We start from the raw sequence: 12,110 nt of genomic DNA on the forward strand, positions 1-12,110 counted from the left end.
TGTGTGTGTGTGTGTGTGTGTGTGTGTGTGTGTGTGTGTGTGTGTCTGTGTCTGTGTCTGTGTCTGTGTGTCTGTCTCTGTGTTTGTCTGTGTGTCTGTCTCTGTGTGTGTCTGTGTGTGTGTGTGTGTGTGTGTGTGTGTGTGTGTGTGTGTGTGTGTGTGTGTGTGTGTGTGTGTGTGTGTGTGTGTGTGTGTGTGTGTGTGTGTGTCTCTGCGTGTCTGTGTCTTGTGTGTGTAAAACATGCCGAAATGTTTCCCAAACATTTCAAATGAGTAAAATAGTGTCCCTCCGAGCCTCCGTCACCGGCTCGTCCTGGTTCGAGGTATATATATGATCCTGGGGCCGACCAGTGGCGCCTGTGGAAAAATGTTTCAAACTGTCTGATGGATGTTGGTGAAAGTCTTTCACACTGCTGTGCATCGCGCCTCCTCCTCCTTTCTCCTGTCTCCCTGCTGTAGCTCTACTCTCTCTCTCTCTCTGTAGCCCGACCATTCATCACCAAGCCCGCTCGCTCCTCAATGACGCCAGAAGCTTCATCCACATTCAATTCACTTAATTCAGTGACTTAATTTCATTGATATTTCATTCATTGACTCTCCCTAGAAGCTAGCAATTCCTGGCTGGGTTCCAAATTGCATACTCTTTCTTTTTTCTATTCTACATAAAAAAGTATCTAGTTAGCATGCAGTAGGCGTACAATTGGGACATACTTTTAGGTATTTGTATCATCATAACATTGCGCCTACAATTTGCCTCTTGCTTTTATCTGTCTCATCGCCGGTTGTTTTCACACAGAGGCTCCGTCGATGTGACATCACTTCTGGTGTGCATCAAAATTGCCCAAAAAAGCATGCTGATTACCAAACTAAAAATCCTGACCGGATGTGGAAGGGCAACTCTTTTTCTACAATACTAAATAGCAGGGAAGTATGGGTATTGAAAAACAGAGCCTGTTTTGTTTTTACAATAATCAGGCTCTTATGGTGAGCTTAAAGTGACTAGGAGGAACATTCAGTTTCTGTTGATTCTAGCGGCCCCTTTGGACAGAAGCGGTAGTGTTTTTAACAACACCAGCGCCTGCCGTCCTAAAGATCTTTGCTAGCGTGTGCCGGCGGCGCGTGCATTTATTGAGGAAGCGAGTGAAAGAGAGACCGCATGATGCATCGCGATGAGGTAATGTGTTTATATGTGACTATGGTTATATGGCAATGATGAAGCAAAGCAAAAGGCTTTTACGGTCTGCCTGTCGTAAATCCTTTTCTTCCGAGTTTTCGGGGATTCCGGCCCGGGCATATACTTTAATGATAACTATATAAAACAGCGTTTTTAACAGGTTTGTCGCCACTTAAAAAAAAAACACCCTGAAAATATTATATTGACCTTGTATGGATCCACCTCGACTCTAAGGGCTACATTCAGACTTCAGGTTAAAATGACCGAAGTCTGATTTTCTTTTGCTCATACATGACATACATACATGGCTCTAAATATGATACAGGTCTGATGCTTTGCAATGTTGGTTTTTAAGATTTGTGACAGAACTAAACAAACTCAAACTTCAACTGGAATTAAATGAATTGAAGGTGAATAAACCATTACAACACCCTCCCCCCCTGCCCCTGCCCTCCCACCCATCCTCACCCTTTTATTTCCTAACTTGCATCTCCATATAAACCCCATTCAGCCCTCACCCACTCTCCTAACACCTGCTCTGTATTCCTAACCTCTTTGGTGACTCTCTCTGGTGTCTCAGAAACAGGGTTCCTACACATTTATTCACTATTATTGAAAATTCAAGACTCTCATTTTGTGCCTTGAAAATAACTTTTTTGGCAGTATTTCAGATGGCTGTTCAACAAGGTGTGTGATTGTTTAGCGAAGCTCATGATTAAGTCGTCACAGCAACACATGTCACAACACAGGAGATGACACTAAGACTACAACTATTTAAGATGGCATTTTGGAGGAAAGGGAACAACAAATCTTTTATTTTTTTACAAACTTTCCAAGGTTTTTGTTCCCCAAACACCTTTTAAAGATGTACATCATTTTAAAACTCAATTGCTTTATCACGCCGTGTGTAGGAACCCTGATTGAAGGTGAGGTTAAGCTTTAAAAATCTTTTTACCTATAAGTGCTATTATTCCCACCAGAATAAAAGGTCAAGAAGGCTGTCTGGATAAAATACAGTTGAAGGAATGGGTTCTCTAACCTCCCTCTCTTCCCCTAACATCTCTCTCTCTCTCTCTCTATTTAGGAGGAGGATGCTCCGTGGCTGGGCATATTGGCCATGCTGCCGACCATGCCCGCGGCGCCGGCCATACCTGAGGGCCCCCCCAGGGCGGGAGGGCTGTGCTTGGGAGGTGAGGTCATGTCGCGCCCCCCCGGGTCCTGGGTGGCGTGGTGAGCATGCTGCAGGGCATGGCGCTCCAGCAGCGTGCGGTGGGTGAAAGCCCGGTGGCACACGTTGCACTGGAAGGTGCGCTCGGCTCGGTGGGTGCGCATGTGCACGTTGAGCGAGCTCTTCTGGGTGAAGCGCTTGCCGCACATGGAGCACTGAAAGGCCCTGACGCCCGTGTGCACCACCATGTGTTTGAGGAGGTAGTCGCGCAGGGAGAAGGAGCGCCAGCAGATGGAGCACTGGTGAGGTTTCTGACCTGGAGGGGCAGCAGACACACAAAGCAGTGGCAGTGCATCAGAGGAGTTTTAAAAAATGTTTTCTAAGATTGTGTTTCGGTATTTTTCAAGCTTTATAAGACAGTAAAGTGAATATTGACAGGATGCAGAAAAGGGAACGAGCCAAAGTCGAACCCGGGGACGACTGGACAAGGATTTGGCCTTAGTGATACCCACTCTACTCTGTGAGCCACTGGGGTGCCCAGAGTCATTTTCTACCAGTTTAAATTTAATTGACAAAAACTATGATGAAATTTTTTTGTCAACGACCCTTTTCTTCATGACCAAAAATTAGATGTTGAAAAGTTAAAATAGATCTTTGATGATATAAACTGTGATCTGGTGTTAATACACAGCCTAAGCTCCGTAAACGGGGTATGTAAACAAAGGAAAGCCTACCACCGAAGCTAGCAACATGCCCATCAACATTAATGTCCTAGTCTTACCGGAGTGGATGAACATGTGCTTGCTGTAGTTCTTCCTGGAACGTAGAGATTTGCCACAGTGCGTGCAGTCGAAGGAGGTCTCGGAGCCCTGGGAGGACGGGGAGGGTCCCGCGGAGCAGGAGGAGTTAGAGGGAGGGGGGGCGGGGGTGCAGGGCGCAGGGGGGGGAGCGACCTGCTGACTGTCTGTCCCCGTCAGGCCGTCCATCCCACCCATCGGCCCCCCAACGTAGAACGGAGACGGCTGGGACTGGCTCACTGGGTACTGGAACAGAAGCTGAGGGGCAAGAATACAATGTCTAGTCAAAGCAATGGATGAAATATGTCTACTTACAGTCCCCAGAGTTAGGACTAAACAAGGGGAAGCAGCTTTCAGTTTCTATTATGCACCAAATATCTGGAACAAACTCCCAGAAAACTTGAGGTCTGCTGCAACTCTCAGCTCTTTAAAATCAAAATCTGAAGACTTTTCTGTTTCCCTTTTAACCTGCATTCATATTTGTATTAGCTTTTCTATACTTGATGTATTTTAATCTTGATGTATTTCATGCCCCTGTAAAGCACTTTGAGTGGCCTTGTGTCTGAATTGTGCTTTATAAATATGTTTGCCTTGCCTTGCCTGTTTTTTGTTGCCAAGGGTGCTTTCAACGTTATAAATGGTTGGTTCATTTAAATCGAAACCCGTTGTGGATGTACTCCTGGTGCACCTCTAATAATAATCAGAAATCTGCAAAGCTTTTTCTTGTCACCTTTTAAAATGAGCTTGTAATTCAAATTAAAAATCACAATGTCAGAAAGTGGCCTACTAATCAAATTATCAACCATAATTTAATTTGTCATGTCAATGTTTAATTATTATTGTGAAAGGTTACATGTTATTCATCAGCAGTAGATCTGTTTATATTTAACTCAACTCTTTAACACAATCTCTCCTGTGCTGTCTCAAAGTTTCAAAGCCCACGCACCTGTCAATCAAACTGTGTAGGCGGGGGTTCGGAAAAAAATAAAAATAAAATAAGTCTATCTATCACACTTTTTCTTATTGTAATGTTCTGCTTTCTGTCAATCACCTCCCACTCGAGGTGAAATAGCTGATGTTTTGGCTTATTGAAATCTCCATTAGAAAGCATGTCAATCTAAAGACTTTACCAATGATTAATGGCAGTGTACGATGTGAGACACTGACCTGGTTGTTGATGGACTGTGTGGTTGGAGGTGGAGTGAGGGGCTTGTTGACCCTCCCTCTAGGGTTGAAGGCCATGGCCTGAGAGGGCTCACTCTGAGGCCAGAAACTCTCCACAAACACCCCCTGCTCATCATAGAAATCCTGGAGCACAGACAGACAGACAGACAGACACACACACACACACACACAAACATTAAAGATCCAAACTGCCATATCATAAAAATATCATCTATATATAACGCTGAGAGCTTACCTGATACATTGCTGTAGATAGATAAGTGTAGTCTTTCTTTTGGCGTAACATAACAAGTTGTGTGTTCACCTTCAAACAAGTCCCAATCTACACATTTGTTAGTACTCCTCCCACTGTGTCTCCGTTTCTATACAGTATACGTACAGACCAAATTCCTTCCTTCATTATTTCCTTTCTCCAAACCTTCATAATTTGCATATTGCAGACGTTGATTATAGAGCAGTGCCGTTGGACCAGTCGATCCACATTACTGTCAAAACGTCTGTGAGATCAAAAGTGCGTTTGATGTACACATGGCTACGGGAGAGAATCTGAGAGGAAAAACTGGCATGGGTGGAGCTCTGCTAACGAGGAGGAAATAGGACGATTTGTAAAAGGCAGAAAGGCTGATTGAGTTTAACCAGTAACATCAGAAAAGGCAATATGCAATAAAATCTCATTTATATTAGATGTCATTTGATATTTCGTCCTCTAAATTATGTTCTGGATATTCATTGGTGAAGCCATTTACAAAAATAATAGACTTTTCTTGTGAATTTCTAGTTTCGTTATCACAGAGAGAGTTGATTACCAATGGGAATAGGGAACCGATACCCTAATTCCGGGGTATCAGTATCGGTTTAAATGTGGACGGTGGCCAACACTATCTGCTACTACACAGAAGGCTCATGTGACATCTGTGGGCAACTCTGCTGGCAGCCTTTCTACTAAGTAACTAAACTAACCTTGCGACTTGTTTGTAATAAAAGTAAATCAAAATGTGTAGAGAGGCCTGCTACTGCTAGCACTCCTTTTTTTAAGATTATTTTTTGGCGTTTTTAAACTTTATTAAATAGTACAGAGTTGAAATGGGGAGACAGAGAGAGAGAGGGGGATGACCTGCAGGAAAGGTCCACGGGTTGGATTTGAACCCTGGACCACTGCAACGAAGGCCGCAGCCAATCCACCCTCTATCCACTACGCCACCAGAGCGCCCCAAGCACTCGTTTTAACCAATCTACCACTGGCCTTACACACTGTAGCAACACCTCGGAAAACTCTTAAAGTTTTTCTGCTGTACGTTTAAAGTTACACCCATTTCTCCTGGCTGACAGCTTGATAAATCAGAAGATGCAGAGTTATATAATCTTTCTTCATAACACTTGTTGTTATTTCACTTGTTCAAACGGTACAGATGTCTTTAAAATCTTAGCTGAGATCCAGACACAGTATGAGTCAGAGCACATCTGGATCTGATCACATCACAACTGCAGTGCGCTCGTTCACACCTACACGCAGTTTGTTCCTTTGCCACATCAGATATTCCATGGGGTCGAAAATAGAATTACTAATGAGAAAATGTATGTATAGCAACATTTTAGCAGGTTGTCAAGTATATATTGTTTAACTGTATATTTCTTCATATCACCCAACTGACACTTTCAGTCAGAGATCCAAGATTATGTTTTAGAACAAAAGAAATCTCCAAGTACTGGCTGATAATGTATCTCTATCATAATTAGTTTAATTGGCTAACTAATTTGCATATTCAAAGGACTGTGACGCAGGTGCATAAAAGACATTCTAGAAAGTTGTGCATAACAACAATACAATTTGAAAGATCAAGATTTTGCAGTTAAGATATAAAAGTCTTTGTAAAGAGGCTAAATTAATTGTGAAAAAAATCAATGTAGCATTTTTGCCACAACTATGCTAGACTGCAATGCTCTATGAGAACATGGTTTTCATACCATATGTGCTGAGCGATTGATTGATTGATTTTATTTTGACCATTTTGATATAAAACATGAACAGCACTCTGTGTCATACATTAAAATACATAAATAGTTAGGGATGCCACAAAAAAGCACAAAGGCTTATTTCCATTGTGGTCCCTCTTGCCATGTCTCTTGAACTAAAAGACAAACTGCTCAAAGACAGAAGATTAGAATATTTTAAAGCAGTGTCTGGTTAACTGATGATCACGTGCTTTACGTTGCATGAAAAACCCTAACCCCCTACCCTCCTAAATGGAGTAGATTAATCCATTTCCAATCTGATTGACTCTGCAGCACTTTTGAGTAAAAACTGACAGGCAGAAAGCTGAGTCCTTTTGACTGTGTGGCAGATGTTCCTAGAGCAGTCTGCAGGGTACAGCAGGCTGCGGCAGAAATACACTCCACCATGGTGTGTTTCTCCTCCTCTACTTACTTCTAGACTTGTGACAGAAATGCTGCGAATAAACGTAACACACTAGGGTGTATATATAATATAAAAGTTTCCCTATGAAGCAAAATGGTAATATTTCCATTAAAATTTTACCTCAAAATCGATTCTAGACATGTCACATATGCAGGATGTCTTTGGCTTGGAATGTCCTTGTGCATTTTCTAAAATTAATTATTAAAGCGAGCACTACATCTTTAATATTATGGTTTTTACATATTGCCAACAACTCTTTCTTTGATCCGCTGGCCTTTTTTAATTGGCTCCCAGTAGCTGCAGCCGCCCCCCTCTGAGCCACACTCACCTGCCCAAAGCCGGCCATGGATTCCTGGGAGCCCCCCTGCCCTCCGTCCCGCCTGCCGTCCTCCAGGGAGAAGACTGTCCCGTCTGTGTCCTGCACCCCTTCATCCTTCACCACCACTCCCTCTCCTCCAAGCACCTGCAAAAGGAAAACAAATGTTGAATTAAGTACTAAATTTAAGTACTAAAGAATTCACATTTGCACCAGTTGCTAGAGCTAAAACAAAAAGCAGCAGCAAGCAGATGGTCTTTTTAAGAACACCAGCAGTGCATTGACCCGGCTACAGGCCTTTCAAGCAGGAAACTAATAAGTTCAGTGACCTACAGTCAATATGCAGAAGTCCATAGAACATCAACTAAAGGCAAATTACAGCTGATATTATGACAGCAAGAGCTTCTCTTCTTCCAACTGTGCAAAGAAGTGCAGAAACATCTCAGCGATATACAGTGTATATAAATATATATATAATACGCCAATGCAGTAGTGTGAGGAGCAGAAGGAGGAAGCAGCAAGCAAGCAAGAAAAAGAAAGAAAAAGCAGAAAAAGCCCGTTGCAGCCAGGCTCTGCATTGCCTGAAAGCTGTAACCATGGCAACATTCTCCCTCTCTCTTCTCTGTCTATCCTACCTGGAGTCTGAGCGGCTGCCTCTGCTTGCGGCTGTGGCTCGGCCCTCTGTCTCTGTCCCCCTCTCTCCCTCGCCCGTCCCGCCCGTCCATCTCCTCCTCCTCGCTGTAGCGGTCCATGGCAACCAGGTCGTCGGGGGACAGGTCGGTGGCGTTGCCGCGGAGACTGTCCCTGCCGATGCTGTCCACGCTGCCCACGCCCGAGCTGCTGGTGCTGGCTCCGTTGGCCGTCTGCGCCAACAGGTCCCGCAGCTTGTACCGGACGTCCTGAGTGCAGCTGGGGCTCTGCTTCATTAGGATGGAGCCGTCACCCCCACACATAGAGCCCGGGACCATGTCTCCCAGCGCCATGAGGCTCACGGAGTTGGCCTGCTCCATCGGGCTGCTCTCGCTGACGTTCACACTGCCCCCCACCAGCCCCCCGCCCATGTTACTGGCCCCGCATTCGGTCATGAAGTTGGAGAAGTTTGCGTAGCCTCCTCCGCCCCCACTCGCCCCAGTGACAGAGCAGCTCCCGCCGCCCCCCCGCTCCGACCCTTTGCCCCCTCCGCGCTCCTCCTGTTTGGGCAGGACGCCTCCCAGCATCGCCCCTCCTGCTGCTGCCGCCGCCGCGGCCGCCGCCGCTGCTGCAGCCGCTCCGGCCGCGGCCTTCCTCTGGGAGATGATCTGGGTGCACTCGTCGATCACCGTCTTGATCTGCAGGATGCTGGCGGCGGTGAGGATGCACAGGGCCTGGGACTGCAGCACCACCAGGGAGCCGCTGTACATGAAGTCCACCAGCTGCTTCACGGTTTCGGCGGGCACCAGCGGAGGCACGGAGATCTCGGAGTGACCCAGCAGCAGCTTGTCCTGGAAGAAGGGGCTTCCGGCTGCGAGGACGCAGGCGTGGGCGCGCAGCGAGGCGTCGTGTATCCGCACGGTGACGTCGCAGAAGAGGCCCTCGCGGCGCTGCGTGCGCAGGGCTTCCAGGACCGACTGGCTGGAGTTGTGCAGGTGGATGTAGTGCACGGTCTCGGTGCCGGGGGCCATGGCCGGGGGCGGGGAGTCGCTGGGGATGGGGTGCGAGTGGGGGTGGGGGAGAGGGGGGAGGTGTCGGGGGTTCTGCGTCAGCTTGAGGGATAAGGAGGACAGGGAGGGAAACGGGTACAGTGCATGGGCCACGGTGGGTCCGCTGCGTCAACACTCAAACAGTCATGAGTCCGATGGAAGCTTTGGAACTGCTGCTCCAGCTGTGGGTTGGAGTGGGTGAGGAGCCTCCCTTTGTAGCACGGAGCGCGAGGGGACGTCAGGAGGTCGTCCTCCTGAAATAAATCATAATAAAGAGTGATTAGACACAAAGCAGTTGAGTTTAATCTATTCATCAATTAAGTGTCAGTTTACAAAAATAAAATAAGCAAAAGAGTTCTGAAAAACTCTTTTAGTGAAAAAAAAAGCAACACATCTTAAATGTTAGAATGTGTTATTTTCCTTTGAATGATAGACTTAAATGTCAATTTCACATCACTGGGTTTGTGTCAGCTGGTCAGACCATCTATGTGGCCATTATTCAACCTTTCCTTACATTTATTATTATAACATATGAATAAAACCACGTATTATTCAAAACATGCTATTAATAGTTAGTTGCTGTTCAGGTTTTAACATTTTCTCCCCTGGTTTGTTTCATCTTTTGGGGCCAAGTCATGCAGCTGTGGCCAAAGGCGACACAGGTGAAAACTCACGAGCTGCTGATTAATCATCAAATAAGTCGCGTGCATCCTCTGGAACACCTGTTTTGGGACAAATGACAGCACGTGCCGTGTGCGAGCGAATCCAAATAGCTCATCTGGTCACTTTTATAATGTGACTATCTCGCACAGTGGGTGGCAAGTAACGCAACAACACAGATCATTTCCACTTGTTTAGACGCGAGCAGAGTGAGGTAGTATGAGCTGAAAGACTGCAACACCTCGTTAACTAAGTGACACTAACAGCAAACAAGTTATTGACTAGAAAAACGTTCGCTCCAGCAACAAGCGAACACACGAGCTAACGTCAGGCTAGCTGGCGTTAGCTGTTGACATTAGCCGCGCTGGATTTTGCACGAAATGCACACATTTGTACATGCAAACTGAGCCTCGACATCGACCAAACACGCACGTACATTTGTATATTATCGAGTGGAAACTGGCAACGTGCCTGGGTTCACATAAAAGCAGATGTGACAGCTCGGCAGCACCGCGCTACCACAGCAAATGCTAACCGAGCAAGCTAGCGCAAAAACGCCAAACACTCAACTAGTAAAGTTAGCATGCGAGCTAACGGGCTACCACCCTTTTCTGTACACAACGTACAAAAACGCAACGCGCAGGTAGTTGACCATACGTGTCATTGTATGTTATTTAATCTTAGACTACATACCTGCAATGTGCACTGACACTTATGCGCTTTTTAATTTTTCCAGGGCGATGGATGCAGCAGGAAGCCCCTCAGTTTAACGCACCCAACCCGGTGAGAGCTGGAGACAAACACACACTGACTCAGACAAACACACAGTCTGTCTGTCACACTCTCACACATATGCATTCATACACGGGTAGGCACTGAAGAAAATAAAGGGCTGTGGAGTTTATTTTGCTCAGAGCCACCCCCAGCTAATGTTAATGTGCATGCAGCTATTGATTCAAATTAAATACACATTGGATCACACCCTGTTACAAAAGAAAAAAAAAGTAGGACAAATACCTCCACACACACACACACACACACACACACACACACACACACACACACACACACACACACACACACAGAGAAACAGTCAAACATAGGCTACATGCACAAAAGGGGGATGTGTGTAGTTTTTTTCCACAATCCACATCTGTTTGTCTACATGCAGTTCTTGTCTTAATTTATTGGATCACCCCCTGTCCAAAAAAAAGTGGGATACACACACGCACACGCGCACGCATGCACAAAGCAGAGCCAATTAGAAATGAATGAAGAAGGCTATAAATGCATGCAGACACACCTGTCTGTACACACCCACGCACTCTAGGAAACCTACTGAAACAAAAGGACGGTAGCCTAAGCCAAGACAAATAAATGCTGTTGTTCAAATATTAACATCCACCCGGCCATCTAATCAATAACATTAGATTAAAATGTCTATATGAATATCAAATCTCTTTATCTATAAAATGGCATATTACTGACATAGAGGAGAGTACAATATATGAAATACTTTGCCCTGTATAAGTACACCAATGTAATAAAGGCATATTCATATAAAACAAACCATTGTTGACAGATTTACAGGCTGACAGATGGTCTCATGGATGTATTTTTTATGGCTGTGTGTTTAAGGACTCGGAGAGCGTTTTCTGCAGTGTGCGACTTCTCTCCTCTGTCTCTTTGTTCCGGGTGAATACACATCAGTCAGTGACGTTGAGTTGGCGGCAGCTCTGGTGAACTCAACACAGCAGGATTCCAGGATCAGCTTGTGCTTTCAAGGTCGGAAATTTTAAAAGAAAGTAGAATGAATAAATGCGCTGAATGCAGTATAAAGCACAGACGAGGAATGTCTCAGACGTATAACTAGATACTTGAATGAACTAAGGAGGATCTTTCAGTGATATGATTAATTGAAGTAAGGCATAATATAAGCTGTAGGTTTGTATCTTGGCATTTTTTTAACAATTTGCTTTCAATTTTGTCATATTATGTTCCCCCACAAGTCCTTAGAGCTTCTACTGCTGCATTTCTAGACACTCAAAACACCGTTAAGGAAATGAGAGAGACAGCATTTTTCAGCTCCATGCTTCCACAGCCAAATATATTAGAGCAAGACGGTTAAAAAGTTTTATCCAGCACTAAGAAACATTTCATTTGAACCTTTATCCTTTCCTAGCTCCTCACCAAGTCCAATGTGAATGTTGCACATGAGTCACACACACGCTGTTTTAAATGACAAATATATTTTGACTCTATTTTATCATTTTTTTTACTATTATTTACTACTTTTATTTTATGTCTATTCTGCGAAGCGCTCACTGCATATCATTTTCTTATTTTAAAGTACGTTGAGCTGCATTTCTTGTACGAAAGGTGCAATACACATTAGGTTTATTATTAATAATAATTTCCTAAAGAAAATAAATTGATTCATAATAAAAAATAGTCAGAAGAATTTTGAAAATAAGATATTTAACTTGATATATCATATAAATTATTTGGTATGTTTCCTGTTTTGATCCCATGATAACAACAATCAGATCATGTTCTTAAGTTATCTAAAAAATAACACTTCAAAATAAAATATATATAGGGATATATATAGGATCTCATTTATTAAGAATACATTTTTATCTATCTTTATCCTCCTCCACCTTCAAACAAATAAAATCAAATAAAATGTTGAGCTACAGCACACACAAACACCTC

At 44.4% G+C, this 12,110-nt stretch overlaps 1 protein-coding gene across 1 annotated transcript; it reads right to left on the reverse strand.

Moving 5' to 3' along the window:
• Window positions 1-1,714: 1,714 nt before the first annotated feature.
• Window positions 1,715-10,184, reverse strand: zbtb45 (zinc finger and BTB domain containing 45). Its single transcript, XM_080029157.1, has 6 exons — window positions 10,089-10,184; window positions 7,692-8,989; window positions 7,069-7,203; window positions 4,307-4,447; window positions 3,124-3,397; window positions 1,715-2,658 (listed from the first exon to the last, which is right to left on the reverse strand). Exons 2-6 carry the CDS (start codon window positions 8,715-8,717, stop codon window positions 2,255-2,257), a joined length of 1,980 nt encoding a protein of 659 aa, XP_079885283.1. The 5' UTR covers window positions 8,718-8,989; window positions 10,089-10,184; the 3' UTR covers window positions 1,715-2,254.
• Between the last annotated feature and the right edge of the window lie 1,926 nt (window positions 10,185-12,110).

The sequence above is a fragment of the Ammodytes marinus genome (genome assembly GCF_949987685.1).
Source record: "Ammodytes marinus genome assembly, chromosome: 6".
NCBI lineage: Eukaryota > Metazoa > Chordata > Actinopteri > Uranoscopiformes > Ammodytidae > Ammodytes > Ammodytes marinus.